The sequence below is a fragment of the Paramisgurnus dabryanus genome, chromosome 18, assembly GCF_030506205.2.
Source record: "Paramisgurnus dabryanus chromosome 18, PD_genome_1.1, whole genome shotgun sequence".
In the NCBI taxonomy this organism is placed as follows: Eukaryota; Metazoa; Chordata; class Actinopteri; order Cypriniformes; family Cobitidae; genus Paramisgurnus; species Paramisgurnus dabryanus.
Window position 1 is genome coordinate 17,973,718 of NC_133354.1, and position 17,044 is coordinate 17,990,761.

At 37.5% G+C, this 17,044-nt stretch overlaps 2 protein-coding genes across 2 annotated transcripts; one reads left to right on the forward strand and one right to left on the reverse strand.

The window, feature by feature from the left end:
• Positions 1 to 38: 38 nt before the first annotated feature.
• Positions 39 to 8,377, reverse strand: hif1al2 (hypoxia inducible factor 1 subunit alpha, like 2). The gene is made up of 14 exons (XM_065287096.2): positions 8,175 to 8,377; positions 7,002 to 7,231; positions 6,796 to 6,926; positions 6,634 to 6,718; positions 6,457 to 6,533; positions 6,194 to 6,369; positions 6,012 to 6,118; positions 4,713 to 4,860; positions 2,653 to 2,849; positions 2,488 to 2,561; positions 1,750 to 1,958; positions 1,596 to 1,671; positions 1,406 to 1,511; positions 39 to 895 (listed from the first exon to the last, which is right to left on the reverse strand). The coding sequence occupies exons 1-14, from the start codon at positions 8,273 to 8,275 to the stop codon at positions 633 to 635; spliced, it is 1,980 nt and encodes a 659-aa protein (XP_065143168.1). The 5' UTR covers positions 8,276 to 8,377; the 3' UTR covers positions 39 to 632.
• Positions 8,378 to 9,896: 1,519 nt separating this feature from the next.
• dpp3 (dipeptidyl-peptidase 3) lies at positions 9,897 to 16,926 on the forward strand. The gene is made up of 18 exons (XM_065287098.1): positions 9,897 to 9,986; positions 10,838 to 11,137; positions 11,495 to 11,584; positions 11,797 to 11,934; positions 12,013 to 12,087; positions 12,170 to 12,260; positions 13,329 to 13,459; positions 13,557 to 13,687; positions 13,791 to 13,849; positions 13,939 to 14,133; positions 14,222 to 14,334; positions 14,414 to 14,506; positions 15,028 to 15,090; positions 15,170 to 15,294; positions 15,369 to 15,489; positions 15,576 to 15,755; positions 15,895 to 16,057; positions 16,137 to 16,926. The coding sequence occupies exons 2-18, from the start codon at positions 10,868 to 10,870 to the stop codon at positions 16,277 to 16,279; spliced, it is 2,181 nt and encodes a 726-aa protein (XP_065143170.1). The 5' UTR covers positions 9,897 to 9,986; positions 10,838 to 10,867; the 3' UTR covers positions 16,280 to 16,926.
• The last annotated feature ends 118 nt before the right edge of the window (positions 16,927 to 17,044 follow it).

Sequence of the window (17,044 nt, forward strand, 5' to 3'; positions counted from 1 at the left end):
AGAGTATCTGCAGGAGTTTTGTTTACAACATGTTTGTTATAAACATACTTTGGGGTGTTTAGCTAAATCCTAATCAGCCATGGTGCAATATAATATACTAAATAATAAACTAAAAAATGCAAGTTAAATTAAAACAACTTAAGAAAACAAATCAAACAGCTTAATGCACATAAAACAACGTGTCTTTCATATTTATTTATTTAAATATAATGTACTAAATATAATATTTAATGTGTAAAATGCTCAAATACAAAAGCGATGGTTGAGGATGCAAAGCCATATTTACATACCTAACGTTAGCCAAACACTGACATCAGAATGGTGCAGAGAATTTAGACGAATCCTATGCAAAGCCTAATATTAGATGAAAAACGATGGCTCTTAAATCACACAGGTTTAAGTCATCCACGCTGAGGCAAAAGAGGCTGAGATATGATTATAGGCTTTGAGTTATTAGGCGTGTACGACTTCATTCGGCGCCGCAAGAACTGACAGGCGGATGACGTAAAAGTACCACGACCGCTCTCGCGGTAGCTTGACGTCATCCGCCTGTCGGTTCATGCGGCGCCAAAGGAAGTCGAACAAGCCTTTAATTTTAAATAAATTAATGATGATGAAGTTCTTGTTTTGCGTCAGCACCAAGGCATTCTTGAAACCACTTGGTCCAGAACGGCTGTAATTTCAGTCCCTTGAAGTAAATAAGCTGTGGAGTCGAGTGGAGCATTAATTTCACACTCCAACCTACTCAACACAGGCAGAGTCAAAGGTGTCGGGTGCATTCCGCGTGTCTGCAGTCTTATGTGCTGAAGAGAAGGCTTCTCTGAGTCCTGAAGTGACCTGAACTTTGATCCGAGTTGATTCTGGTCTTCACCACGTGACTTTGTTGTTGATCCATCTAGTGGAATTGATGCAGTATTAAAGGGGACATTAAACAATACTTTTTTAAGATGTAGAAAATATTTGGTGTCTTCAGAGTATGTATGTGAAGTTTTAGCTCAAAATATCATATAGATAATTTATTATAGCATGTTAAAATTGCCATTTTGTAGGCAAAAATTTGCCGTTTTGGGTGTCCTTTAAAATGCAAATGAGCTGATCGCTGCACTAAATGGCAGTGTTGTGGTTGGATAGTGCAGATAAAGGGGCGGTATTATCCCCTTCTGACATCGCAGGGGGAGCCAACTTTCATTTTTTCACACGCTTGCAGAGAATGGTTTACCAAAACTAAGTTACTGGGTTGATCTTTTACACATTTTCTAGGTTGATGAAGCACTGGAGACCAAATTATAGCACTTAAACATGGAAAAGTCAGATTTTTATGATATGTCCCCTTTAAACACTATGCACCAAATGTGCATATATTGTAAGATATGTTGTTTTGTGATGTACGGAAGCAGTGTTTTACCGTAGTTCCAGTGCGTCCTGTTGAAATATTGTGAGACTTTTATTACATCGGTCCTCCAATGATACGTCCTGCTTTCAGCTGAGACATGTTTGTAATTATACTGAACCTGGAGAGAGAACCCTTATTATTCAATGGCTCATGGTGGATTAAGATAATTTATAGGTAATTTAATGCATCATTAGCACCACACCTCTGAAATCCGGTTAACAATATCGAGGCTGTTATTCCACTGATGGCCTGATATCAGATTAGATGCATCACTAACCCTAATGAGAATTTCAGTGTTTAGTAAGAAATAAAGAGTGATTTATTTTGTAGCAGACAATGACCTTTAAGATGCACACCTGTTAGATACACAATAACTGACACATTGCTGATCTTTTGTAAGGCTGTCCATGCTTTGAAAGATCGTTTCCTCCAAATTTGGCATCTGAGGGTTCAGGTTGTGATGGGCACTGTCCACCGTCCCTTCTAAAATGGGTGTCAGCAGGAAATCTTCTCCATGCATGGGAATGTAAGGAGCCAGACTGTCCAAGTCTAAATCGCACAGATCCTATGGTGAGAAACATGTACAATTTCAAAACAGTCAGTTACGATGAAAAATACTATTTTAATCAGCTTTTTAACCTACTGTAGATTTCTAAATGCAAACTATCAATAAGGAAATGCTTGATGTCTAACAAAAAGGTACCATAGTATTACCTATTATTGGGTTGATAATGCTATCAGTCAAAATCATCTTTAGTATTGTATGCTTTGTTTTATCTGTTTTTGGCCAAAATAAATTATACTTAACCCTTCAGACCCTGCGTCCACTGTAATGGACATCACGTGTTTTGTGGTTCAAACCAATAAATTTAATCAACTAATTTAAATAAGGCACACTGATTTAAAGGGGTTAAATGAATTATTCTCAAATAAGTTTGTAGACATTATGGCTCTTAAGGAAAATGTTAAAATGGGTTCTGAATTATTTACAATATTATCACACGGGTAGTGTTAGCACAATATTGATAATTATGGTTTTTGCTATCACTGTTTTTGACATACCGCTACATTGTGACACCCTACAGTATACTCACACAATTGAAATTGCAGCACTCCTCTGTCTTATGTGCCATCTCTGAACAGCCATGAACTTCCTTTCCATCACCTTCTAAACAAAAAAAGACAAGTCACCTTGATATGACATCTTTAAACATACTATATTGCGAAAAGTTTGATATATGCATATCTAGTCTGTCTACCTGTAGGATTTGTAGATGTAACAGATTCATTGTGATTGTGTGTTGCTGCTTTTCGGGATTTAAGGGCTTCTCTATCCCGCAGAGCTGCAGACAATGGAAGAAAAACAGCCTGGGATTCTGTGTAAAGTGAGTCATGTGGTTTCAGCAGTTGCTCTGTGTGCTCCAGTAAAAATGCCAAACTGGGATTCTCCACTCCACTATAAGACACAGTAGAAAGAAACATTTTACATCAATGACATCAATAAATTCTTAAAGGGCCCATATTATGCAAAATGCAATTTTACAAGGTGTTTGGACATAAATGTGTGTTGGCAGTGTGCCCATTTTTCAATCCCAATGAAACCAGAGCAGTCTCATTAGACATCCTGTTTTGATTCTCTTGTTAATGTGACATCACACTGATAAAGGGGGGCACTGACTTACTGGTTAACTTTACCAAAAGCTTTTGAAAATGTGTTTGTTAGCACATTGTAGCACTTATACATATACTATTGTTCCAGCCTATATTCACAGGAATCAGATCTATTTTTAACTTTTTTTGCTCTCGCCAAAATGGGGACATTTTGACATGCTGTACAAATTATCTGTAAGGTATTTTGAGCTGGAACTTCACAGACACATTCCAGGCACACCTTAGACTTGTATTACATATTGTAAAAACTGGAATAATATTGGCCCTTTATGTTCCGGGTCAATTTGACCCGTTTTGATTTTTCAGCTGTCGGATAAACCAGTTAACCTGTGATTTTATTCTTGAAATTTTCTGACTTTTTCTCATTTTTGGCCATGAACATGCATGCAAAGTTTAGACATGCTGATATTTTTTGAAGTGTACCAAAATAATTTTGTAACGATTTTGAGGTTCGCGGGTCAATTTGACCCGCATTTTGTTTTGCTCCAAAGCAACTGCATAGACCTAAATTAAATATATATTTTTAGTGTTTGTTGTTATATTGGTGTTTTACTATCCTGAAATGGGGGTAAAAATGCTTCTCCTCACTATTTTGAGTACTGAAAAAGACTTTTACAGACACAGATGGTAAAAGTGAGCTATAATTTCTATTTACAATGTATATGAAATACTACTTAAGTTTCAGTTTTCTTCCAGAAATTTTGTCACTTTTTCTCATTTAGGGCCATGAACATGCATGCAAAGTTAGGATACACTGATGTGTTTTGAAGTGTTTTTTTTTAGCACAAATAATGATTTTTGGTACGATTTTGATGTTCGCGGGTCAATTTGACCCATATTTGTTTGTTCCAAGGCAACTGTATAAACACAAATTAAATACATTTATTGCGTATATTTTGGTGTTTTACTACCCTGGAAAGGGAAAAGTGAGCTTTTCCTCACTATTTTCAGTACTGATAAAGACTTCCTCAGACACAGAAAAGTAAATGTGAACTATCATTTCTATTTTCAATGTATATGAAATACTATGTAAAGCAGATGAATTCAGACCCACAGTAAATCCAGATGTGAATACAGGTGATGCCAGCTGTGCCCCACAAAACATGACACCAAAATAAGCATCATTTGTGTAAAATGCAAGAGGTCAGAAAGCACATGCTTGATGTGTGCACATCATGTAAACAGTGATTTCTTGAATTTGTACAATGAGCCTCAAGAACAAAAGATGAGCCTGTTTAGAAAAAGAAAAGCTTAATTTCATTTCACAGCAATATTAAATTGTTCATTTAGGATGTCTTAAACGCAGGTATGTTAAAAAAACATGTTGAATTAAAATTTAAAATGTTAATTGTTGCAACAGTTTTTGTGCAACATTTGTTAAAACAAACATGTTAAAAATTGTGGTTAAATGCATTTTTTTAAATCTTACTTTTTAATTTAAAGTGTTTATAATGTGTGACAAAGACTGATACTAAAATGGTTCTGTTCATACCTAATCCCTTCTTGTTTTTCATTATGTGATATTTACAGAATTGCATTGAATCCAATGCGGGTCAATTTGACCCGCTCCATCAAAATCGTCACAAAAATCGAACACAATACAAGGGTTAAGTGAATTTACTGTGAGTGTGACGGTCAATTTTCTAACCTAAGAATGTAATTGATGCAGACGACGCTCTCTGGTACACCCGTGTGACTGTTGCAAACCAATGACGCATCTGTCTCGGCCCACACGTAACCACCATGTCTTTGCAGCAGCCGATATTTCCCAGTGGACACCTGTCCTTTGGAGAGCACTGTTTTGAAAATATATGAATACAGTTTATTTTTATGCATTTTGCAAAGTTGAATTGCATTACAATTGCATTTTTATAAGCATGTGTGTTTTTTGGGTTGGACCCCATGACCTTTTGTGCTGCTAACACAATGCGCTACAAAGCTAAACAGGCATACATGAATTTTGGATTGAAGCGAATTTAAAGCTTAAATGTGTAATTTATGTGTCACCAAACAAAACCAAAAATCTGCTTTCATCTTTCATTGGTTGAACCAATACATAGCCTCATCCCAACTGTTTGAAGATGGGAGCGGGGTTTTAGTTTTTTCTAATTCTGCTTGGTGACGCTTGTAACATAGAATTCAACAATATATTAGATAATTATAGACCAATCTCAAAGCTTTGTGTCCTGTCGAAAATCACTAATAACGTTTTATTAGTGATCAGTTGACTTGTTATCTGAATGCGCATAAAATTCTATCTAATAATCAATCTGGGTTTCGCAAAAAACATAGTACCACTACAGCTGTTCTGAAAGTTTTGAATGATATTACTGCATCAATTGATAGAGGTGACCACTGCGCTTCTCTTTTTATCGATTTATCAAAGGCTTTCGACACAGTGGACCATGAGATGCTGCTGCTCATATTAAGGAGTGTTGGTTTATCAAATCATGTCATTCTCTGGTTTAAAAACTATCTAAGTAATAGAACTCAATGTGTTCAGGATGGAGGGAAAAATTCAGGCCTATTGGAGACTGTCAAAGGTGTTCCCCAAGGGTCCATACTGGGACCTCTTTTATTTACTATTGAATGGAATCAACTTCAAACACAACTGAAACTACAAACTTTAGTGACTATGGATCATTTTAAATCTATTATTAGGTCAATTGAAGAAGACTCTCTGATTTGTAATTGTTTTTAAATTTGTTTGTATACATTGTTGTTTTTAATTTTTGTGACTGTAACTGCTGTCCTCGCTAGGTCAGGACTTTTCTGTGAAAGAGATTTTGAATCTCAGAGAGATTTTCCTGATTAAATAAAGGTTAAATAAAAAATAAAAAACTGTTTGCATATTCGGCTTTTGAAGAAAAATGTGCTGTACCATCAAACAAATCACATCTAATGTGAACAAAACATGGAAACAGATGACAAAATCATTCATTCTTACAGCAGATGTGTGCCATGCGGAGTTTCTGGCAGTCGGATGGGTGATAGAACTGGTACACAGATTGGCCAAACAACTCTGAGTTTCTGAAACCAATCAGCTTCACAACCCTGAGCCAAAAAAGATAGTCACATTTATCAATGCATTTTTCTATGCACCTTAACACACAATCCATGAGGTTGTACCTTGTGTGGCAGTAGGTGAACTTCATATCTGGGCTGTGTATGCTCATAAATGTATTTGTGTTCGATGCTGCATCCATCTCAATGAACTGCCGCACGGGCAGCAGCCTGCACTGAAGGACTAGACAGCCGGATCCGGGTGTAGCAGAAGACGACTTCTTTCCCATGCACTGAATGACCTTTACACAGTGAATGTAAAGATGTGAAAGGAAATCACTGAGGAATGTGTGTATTCTGTTTTTGCAACAGAGAGAAAAGATGCTTACTTTCCACGGAGACAGTTTTTGGTTCACTGCACTTTTTATTCTGAGGAAAATTTCACATTCCTGCTGCCCTTGGTTTCCTGAAATTTAAGCAAGAAATGAAATGTAATTTCCAATCCAGAATGCTATTAAACATAAGGGTTAAGAAAACATGCTCATACGGACACTGCAGGTTTTCACCTATTAGTTTAGTGAGAATGTCTTTCACCTCCATCTGATCACACGGATGCAAGAACTCAAGCAAACTTCTTCCAATCAAATCCATCTGGGAAAGAGATCCCACATTTTATGTAACTCTCATGTGAGTTTGATTTATAGTTACAATCTGTTTTATATCATTACCTGGCTAATTCCAGTATGTGTAAACACATCACTTGTGGTGAAGATGACCTTGGCGTTCAAAGACAACAGAACCACGAATCCTCCAAAAGCAGAACCCAGCAAACCCCTCTCTTGAGATTTTGCCAACACTCCTACGATTACAGTGGCCTTTAGAAACAAACTTTCATTCAACCCTGTATCTATACCTGTATCTAACTATTTTGTACCTGCTGAAGATGGAAAGGACAGTGCACAGGTGTCTGGGTTGTTGTTGAGGAGGCTCCTCAGGTGCAGGTAAGCGATTGTGAGTCGTATGACTGAAGCTTTGTCTCGCTGACCTTCCATACTCGGATCCAGGGGCAGCAGCGCTGTTAACTCATTGAACAGTTGGTTCTCCATCTTTCTTCTGCTCTGTGCTGCCAATCGAGAACACGTTTTCCTCCATTCTGTGCAGGCCCTGTGTTTAAAATGACAAACAATTTAGACAAATCATACAGCATTTTTACAACTATTAAATGATTTTGTGTCCTAGAGTAAGCATGCAAACAGAACTAGAAATTGTTGCATTACATTTTATTGTTTGGGGTTAAACTGGAGAAGAGATATAAAACAAAAAATAATTAAATTTTTTATTATCAAAGGTCTAAAGTTCAAATGAATGGTTTGTTTATTATTATATAATCATATTGCATATAAATTTGCATATTATTTCAATAAACTAAAACTTTACTATTCAATTCTCTAAGCTTTTTACAATCTTGGTTGGATGAAAAACATTTTAAGGGACCAACCACACTGCTGTTGGCCTTACAAGCGTCATTAAGAGAAGAAACCAAACTGTTACTAATGGAAAAAGAGATGTCATAACTGCGTCACCATGTCTTATCACCAATGTGCGTGTTTGCCTGCAGCCTCTGATACAATGACATGCTTTCTGAGATACTCAATGTGCATGTGTATTTATACTCAAAAACTATTTCATTTGATCATTTTTGGCTTTCAAAGATGAAAACAGGTGCTGAATTTTATTTATTTTAATCTCTGAACCATAAGAAATAAATATTTAATTAAAAATAAACACTTTTTAGGTAGTCATTTTAATCATACTCTTTTGCAAAGTGCAAAAATGCCTAAAAGCGTCGGATAGCAGTGGTTTTTAAATGGATCAAATTGATCTCATTATAAAAAAAATCAATAGATTTGCTTTGTGGGTTTCAATTCAAATTCCTTAAGTGTGTGCTAACAAATGCATTTTATTATTTGCAAAACATTTAAATAAAAAATATTTGCAAATGTTGTCCCTTTTTCCTTGTTTTGTTTTTATTCGAAGAAATACATTAAATATTTGTGTGCAAATTCACTTGGCCGATTGCATGAAATGGGGTTAATTTTTTACTTACCTTCTTTTCTTCTGGTCAGTAAATATTTGTCTTCTTTTGGTCTTTCCCTGGTGGTCGTCATGCAAAAATTCCTTAACCGTTTCGAAATGTTTTGAAGTCATTGTAAATGTAAGATGACTATAAACAGCTATGTCATGTTGCCAGGTTGCATGTGGTCCTGGTCAGAGAAATGAGCAATTAACATACTCATAGTAACGGTCCAATGTGATCTCTGGTGTGAATGGTCATGCTTAAACTCATATCCTCTGTTAGGGTATTATGTCCCACCTCTTTCACTGCATGTGACAGTTAAGCAGTAAGCCCCTATAGGTTTATATCTGTCAAAACAAGATGGGCTTTAACTTTTCCAAGAACTCAGATTTCATTGATAAGCCTGTGGTTTTCAATAATAACTGCGATGTGTTAATAATATATAAGTTAATTATACATTAATTGATAAACAACTTAAAAAAATATACATATTTTCATATATTTAAGGGATAGTTCACCCAAAAAGGACAATTTTGTCATCATTTACTCACTCTCATGTTGTTACAAACCTGTATAAATTTCTTTGTTTTGGTGAACGCAAAGGAAGATATTTTGAGATATGTCTGTAACTAAATCGTTTGTGGACCCCATTTACTTCCATAGTATTATGTTTTCCTAGTATGGAAGTGAATGGGGTCCACGAACAGTTTTGTTACAAATTTTTTTCCAAATATCTTCCTTTGTGTTTATCAGAACAAAGAAATTGGTTTGTAACAACATGAGGGTTAGTAAATGATGACCTAATTTTAATTTTTGGGTGAACTGTCCCTTAAGATAAAGACATATTTAGCAGCATCATATAAATAATGTCAAGGGCACAAGACCATGATTACATAATCAGGATACACAAAGATGTGAGGCTTAATCTCCACTGTGTCATTTTTTTTTTGTTTAAACAATTTAAGTCACAGTTTAAACAATTTAGTTTATTTGCTAACACATTTTCAGTTTTCTTATTCAACTAATACAAGGTAAAAATGTGTAAAATACAAGCCTAAAATAAAACACCAGTAACTATTAGGCACACTGAAACATAACCTTTAAGTTATCTGTTCTCCACATGGATCACAAGCTGAATATTTAAGTCTGGGCTTGTAAACTAATCCATCTCTTATTTCCCAAATATGTATTTCACAGATGGTATTACTGCTGTGGGGCTTTCCATTATCATGTTGCTTCTTTGAGCTATTTTTCCCATTGTGGTTCATCTCTTCAGTACCGATTTATACATTGAAGTATATTTTCAGAACAAATGTTTGAAGTAAAAAGTAAATTTTAAATGTAGTTTTAAATTTCCCATAAACAAATACAGCAAAATCAAACAATAAAAAAGAACAATCTAAATAAAAAATAAATAATGTGATAATTTCTAATTAACAAAATAACATTCTGTGTTTTAGCAACTAATTTTAGAAAGTTGGAAAAATTTAGAAAGCTGGCCATATTAATGAAATTAATCTGCCAGTGAAATTTTAATAGGCCGAACCTTAATATTCTAAAACTAAACTAATTTCTTTCTTTCTTTCTTTCTTTCTTTCTTTCTTTCTTTCTTTCTTTCTTTCTTTCTTTCTTTCTTTCTTTCTTTCTTTCTTTCTTTCTTTCTTTCTTTCTTTCTCTACAGCTCTACGCCCCTTTCTCTATTTGCTGTTATTGGTTTGTCGGGCTGTCAGTCATCTTTCTCGCTGTTTGATTGGCTGAGGGATGATCTTTCAATTGAATGAGTAGCGGAAGTGAATTCAGACGCTGGTGTTGCATTTTGACAGGATTGGACGCACAATTCAGGTATAACTTGTGCTGTTAACCTAAGACCTGAGATGTTGATTAACGTAGGGACGCAGGATCACTATTATAGATTGTAGCAAATTTGTACAGTTGACGAGCGCGTTTTTGTTTGTGTGGCACAAATTTGTGAGGTGTCATTGTTTCTCTCTAATGTTACAGGATAGACCGGCTATCAAGTGTGCTAACACTATTAGCAGGACAGTTACAGTCTCAAAATGAAACAGGAACAGGCGTGATCTTTACAATCTAGAATTGACCCTTACGGTCAAAGTTTCAACTTATAGTACAATAAAATAAATAATAAAATCATGCCATATGTCGGCGCGCGCGCATATGTAAAAATTAAAGTTCACATGTACAGATGTGACGTGAAGCGATTTATAAACAATAAACGTACCGCTAATTCAACCAATGTGTTCAAATATACTTAAAGAGTAAGTTTATTCATTAATTTAAAAAGTGCCATACTTAACTGCCCTTCTTCTGGTGTCCCCTAGGAAATTCAACACGGTTTTGTTACAGTGTAGTTACCATTACCATTTATATTACTGTAGTTTTTTTCACATTGCATGGTTAAAATATGATTAATATAGTGAGACAATACTATATTTGTAGTTACTATAGATTTTATTACAAATTAAACAATTAATCATGGTGTATTTTCTTAAGTGGTAAGTCTTATTACTTCTTTGAAACACAAAATGACATAAAAGTATTGGTGAATAACAGCCCCAGTTTCTATTCCCTTTAATTGTATGGAGACGGCATTGTTTCCTGTTTTTGATTCAAGTTAGTAAATTTTTTCATTTTCGTTTGAACTAATTAAGCTCCATGTTCTTGTGTATTTCCAGTGGAAAAGATCAAGCTGCCTACATAGTGAAATGGTGGACTCACAGTACTACCTCCCAAATGATATTGGGATCTCTGCTCTGGACTGTCGGGAGGCTTTCAGGCTGCTTTCACCCAAGGAGCAGTTATATGCACACTACCTCTCCCGGGCCTCCTGGTACGGCGGCCTGGTTGTGCTGATTCAGACGTCTCCCGAGTCTGCCAACATCTATGTACTCCTGCAAAAAATATTTCGCAAACAGGCACCAGCACAGCTGGAGGCAGTGGCAACCGCAGCTGGACTGAGCGCAGACGACTATCAGGTGAGATCACAAAAAAAAAAAAACATTTACATGTATGATTTTGTTCAAAGAACGGAATAGATTATACAGTACATCAGTTTGTATGTTTCCCATGCTATTGGAAACACAATGCTCTACCTGTTGAAAAAATACAGGAGTACCAATTAGTGGTCAACCAATATGGGTTTATTAATGGCCGATGCTGATGCCTATAATAAGAAAAAATGCAACCGATAAGCCAATGTGAGGCCAATGTAAAACAGTACGAACAGCGATTGATGATTGGTTATTTATATTAGTTTGCATCTAGTCTAGTATTAGTAGTGTTAAAATCTCTTTGTGTTAAATGTTGCATTGAAGTTCTTTCTCTGTTTCTAGGCCTTTCTCGTATATACTGCCGGCCTTTATGCAAACATGGGGAACTACAAGTCTTTTGGGGACACCAAATTTATTCCCAATCTACCAAAGGTAAACCGTTTACATTCATGCATTTGACACTTATCACCAAAGCAACTTGCAATGCATTTAAGCAATAGATTTTATACATCAAGTGTCCTATATATTATGTGGCACGTGGCAGTATTGTTTGTGGCATGTGATACCCATTCATAATGTTTGTTAGCATCCCATATCCTAAGATAACGTGATCATAACCTGTGCGTATTTTTTCAAACATACAGGATAAGTTCAAGGCCCTGGTCTGGGAGAGTCAGGCCTTCAAAGATAACCCTGATGAGATGGAGGCGCTGTGGAACAACTGCTCCCAGGCTCTCTACTCCCTGGAGGACAAGCAGAAACAGCTCGGACTGGGGGAGAAGGTAAAAAACAAGCTGTAGTTGCTAAAGCCATCTCGCTTTTTTCTTCACGTACATAACTTGATGTTTGTCACCTCCCAGGGAATCACAACATACTTCTCAGGGAATTGCTGCTTAGAAGACGCAGAGTTTGCGCAGAAATTTCTGGATTCTAAGGTACAAAATAGTGCACTGATGAAAGATAACATTTGTAATGTGAATCATTTGTGTTATACATTTGAAAACTTTGTCATTTTAGAACCTGAGTGCCTACAACACCCGACTGTTCAAGACTGAAGTAGATGGGAAACGGAGCTATGAGGTGCGTTTGGCGTCTGCCGTGAAAAAAGGTGAGTATTTCTGTTATAAAGGCCAGTTTTCATATACAAGGCTTAGCTAAAGCCAGGACTAGGCCTTAGTTAAAGGAAAACACCAATATTTACCATGTTCTTACCTCAGTTTAGACATATTAATACATACCTATCTTGATTCAATGCAGGAACTTAATCTTTGTACAGCGTGTCGTGAATGTGTTAGCATTTAGCCTAGCCCCACTCATTCATTAATATCCAAACAGGGAAGAATTTAGAAGCCACCAAACACTTCCACATTTTCCCTATTTAAAGACTGTTACATGAGTAGTTACACGAGTTGCACAAAATAACAAAATGGTGATTTTTAAGCGGATAAAAATTAGAACACTATTGTATGGGGGAAGAGCGCTTAGTTTGCAGCACTTCGACCTCGGCGTGCAGTAACATCTTCACTCCTGACTCCTTCCCCTCTCACTCAAACGTCCGTTAATATTACTGCGCCCGAGGTCGAAGTTCTGCAAACTAAATGCTCTTCCGCCAAACAATATAGTTCTCATTTTTTTATCTGCTTATTAAAAAGGCCACGTTTTATTTTGTGCCACAGTACTTACTTGTGTAACTACTCATGTAAGAGTCTTTAAATAGGGAAAACATGGAAGTGTTTGGTGGCTTCTAAATTTATCCCTGTTTGGATCATAAGGAATGAATGGGGCTAGGCTAAATGCTAACACAGTCACAACGCGCTGTACAAAGATTAAGTTCAAGTGTATGTATTAATTCGTCAAGTTGAGTTATAAACATAGTAAAATATTGAAAAATGGTGGTGTTTTCTTTTCTTTTAAGCATCTTTTATAAACATGCCTTTGAAAATGACATTACTGGTGTGTATCTTGAAACAAATCATTGGCACTGGCATATTTTAAGATCTGACAGTGCAAGTTATTGAGTTTTGAGACAGCTCATACATGTGTTTTAGTCTGGACTACCCTTAAGCCTTTTCTGTGAAAAAATCTGATCAATCTGGTGTGCATGAACCCATCAGTGCCATTTGTTGCAATTCTTTCCTTGACTGGCATTTTTTCCCACTTGCATTTCTTCCTACAGACTGTGCTGTTGAGGGGGAAGGCGAAACATCTTGTGGCAGATATGAGTTTGAGGATGCTGTGTTCATTGTTCAGCGGGGCGATTATGCCTTTCTTATGGAGAAAGTGAGCCAGAACTTGGAGAAAGCCAAGGTGTTTGCAACAGCAATGCTAAATCTGTAGTATCTTCGGGTACAAATGAATAGCCATGAACTTATTTAGCAAAAAGTAAAAGGCTGTTTTCTCTTAGGATTATGCAGCCAATGAGAACCAGAGGCGAATGCTGGAGGAATATGTTCGCAGTTTTACCTATGGCTCACTGGAAGCTCATAAAGAAGGATCACGTTATTGGATCAAAGACAAAGGACCCATTGTGGAAAGGTGACTGAGACTATTCAACAACAGATCTGACATTACCAATTGAAATAGCCATAAAGATTTGTTGGTTCGAACAAGGTTTAAAATCGCACTTTCTTCCCAACAGTTACATTGGTTTCATTGAGAGCTACAGAGATCCGTTTGGCTCAAGGGGTGAATTTGAAGGTAAGCTCAAATATTCATACAAATTGCTTAAAGTCTCAATGTTGCATTGAATATAACCACCTGTGTCCTTTTTGTCCCCACATCCTCAGGTTTTGTTGCAGTTGTAAACAAAGCCATGAGCGCTCGCTTCTCTCAGTTGGTGAGCTCAGCCGAGGTCTTACTTCCAGAGTTGCCTTGGCCTGCAGCCTTCGAGAAGGATCGCTTCCTCAAGCCAGACTTCACCTCTCTGGATGTGCTCACCTTTGCTGGCAGCGGCATCCCGGCAGGAATCAACATTCCAAACTGTGAGCCATTTTAACAACATATGCAGATAGGTTTGGTTGATAAATGATCTGTGAAAGTTTGAACCCAAACACATTTATCTTACTGTAGATGATGACATCAGACAGACAGAAGGTTTTAAGAACGTGTCCCTTGGAAACGTGCTGACGGTTGCGTATGCCACGCAGAAAGACAAGCTCACCTTTCTTGAGGAGAACGATAAGGTAATGTTCGGTACATAAGACTTTCTCATAAATCCATCATGAGTAATGGAGTCTCAAAATGCTTATGTCTGTCTTGCAGGACCTGTATATCAAATGGAAAGGGCCTTCTTTTGAGGTGCAGGTGGGACTCCATGAGCTGCTTGGTCATGGCAGTGGAAAACTCTTTGTTCAGGTGAGAAAGACATTTGCAGATCAAAAAGATGTGAAGAGTTTAGATGCAAAACTCTCTTTTAGTTTCTTATAAAAGGGCATTTTAATGTTTAGGTTCAGTAATTTCACTTTAATGACGATGAAAAGGCTTTATTAGTTTTATTGGTATTTAACTTTAATTTGACTGTCTTTCACTGCAAAACCCTCTAAGTACATGCAAAAATCTCAGCATATAGCTCGTTGAGGGTGGAAATTATGGTAATGCCAGACTGTCAGTCAGTGGCTGTGGGTGGGGCTTTATCAGTGTGACATCACATTGATAAGATAATATAGCACAAACAGCATATCTAATAACACTGCTTTGGTTTAAAGGGAATTAAAAGAAAATGAGTGGGTGAATTTTTTTCTTTGTGAGGGGGTTGTGTTCACACATTGCCAACACACACTTAGGTCCAAACACCTTGTAAAAGTGGATTTTGCGTAATGGGTGCCCTTTAAAACAAACAATCTTCATCTTATTTGTGTGTGTTTGTCATAAAACAGGATGATAAGGGAAAGTTCAACTTTGAGAAAACTGCTGTTCGTAATCCAGAAACAGGGGAATTGGTGAGTGACAGCTTTTATTTTTCATCTCCATGCCTCAGCTATTGCTTACAAGTCTTAATAAGTCTCTTTTGCTATCCAGATCTCAAGCTGGTACAAGGGAAACGAGACATGGGACAGCAAGTTCTCCACTATTGCCTCCTCCTACGAGGAGTGCAGAGCCGAGTGCGTCGGCCTCTACCTGTGTCTCAACAAGCAGGTGCTCAGGTAAGTCATTTAACATCTCGTCTATTCGTTGATTTGTATAGATGCAGATGCTGAGTGATTAACGTGTGCTGCAGTATTTTCGGGCATGAGGGGGAGGATGCAGAGGAAGTAGTCTATGTGAACTGGCTGACTATGGTGCGTGCCGGTTTGCTGGGGCTTGAGTTTTACACACCTGAGAGCAAGAGCTGGAGACAGGTAGGATAGAAACGTTCACATCTAAGGGTGCTCACCTCTCATGCAAGTTCTTTTGTCCTTGATGTGTCTTTGTGTGTCTCCCGCAGGCCCACATGCAGGCCCGGTTTGTGATTTTGCGGGTACTGCTGGAGGCCGGAGAGGGCCTGGTTGATCTGAAGGAGTGCACAGGGGCTGACGGAAAGCCGGATGCAGTCATAACCCTGGACCGCAGCAAGATCCACACGGTGGGCAAGAGCGCCATCCAGAGGTTTCTTTGTAGACTGCAGGTACGTGAAGGAATACGTGAATTGCACAGATTATTTTGTCAAATGTAGATCATCTGAGTCTTAGTATGTACTATTATAATACTATTCCAAACATAGCATAAGCATGCATGTGCTATTATTTAACTTTTTTTTTGTGAAGGTGCACAAGTCCACGGCTGATGTTGAGGGAGGAAGGGCTCTGTATGAAGGGTACTCTGCAGTTACTGCCGATGGCTCCCATGACTTCCTGAAGTTCAGAGAGACCGTTCTGCTCCGCAAGGAAGCTCGCAAGATGTTTGTCCAAGCCAACACTCACATCAAAGGTATGTTTTCAGCTTGCTTCATTAACCAAAATGACCAGGTGGAGTACACAAAAGGATTAATATGCTGTTGTCTATGTAGATGATGCTGTGGAGCTTGTCGAGTATGAAGGCAGTGCTGCAGGGCTGATCCAGTCTTTCGTCGAACGCTTTCCTGACGATAGCGAGGAGGTTGAGGCCCAGCTGCTGGAAATGGGCTCTTGTGATGCCACCTGCTGGTGCTAAGAGGTCCCTGCATTCTTTGAAAATCTAATTGGACAAATCTAAGACCACGATGAGCCACAGGAACTTTGAGAAATGAGCAAAAGGCTGCTAGGTGGAGAATGAAGTAGTGATTATAAAATGCTCTACATGTAGGAAGAAGAACAAAAACACATTTGAACACATAGACGCACACGTACCGTATAACACACAGCGCTTTACCTTCCCCGTCACAATCTCAGCTTCTCTAATCGGAGCTGCCATTGTTTCACATTAAATAGAGTTTGATTAGAAGTTTCAGTTCCTGCGTAGGATCGGACCGCAGCCCACACTTCCCACATGTGAAAGCGTGTGAAAGTGCTGGCAAGAGTGAACTTGCTACGTGAGGGTGGCATTTATGTAATCCAAACACGAAAAATACTTTTCAACCTATTTTAAAATAGAAACAAACTCTGCACTACTAGAAATAACACATTTGTCAGAGCTTATAATCCGATTGACGATCTGTAGGGGAAACGGTTACATTTGCACTTAAGAATAAGGTCTTTATAAGGATAAGACTTTTGGTTCCCCAAAAGCGTGTTGTGTCAAAGTGTTCAGTGTTGTTGTGGACGGTGACAACCGTCTACCAAACAGTTGTAACCAAATAAAATCAAAGCTTTTTCAATGTGTTCACTGTCTTGTACTTATTATACAAAGCAAACAATAACATCAAATCCAAAAACAATACCATTTCTTACATTAAAAACGTATAAGCTTATTATTTTTACACCGTATTTACATCAGTAA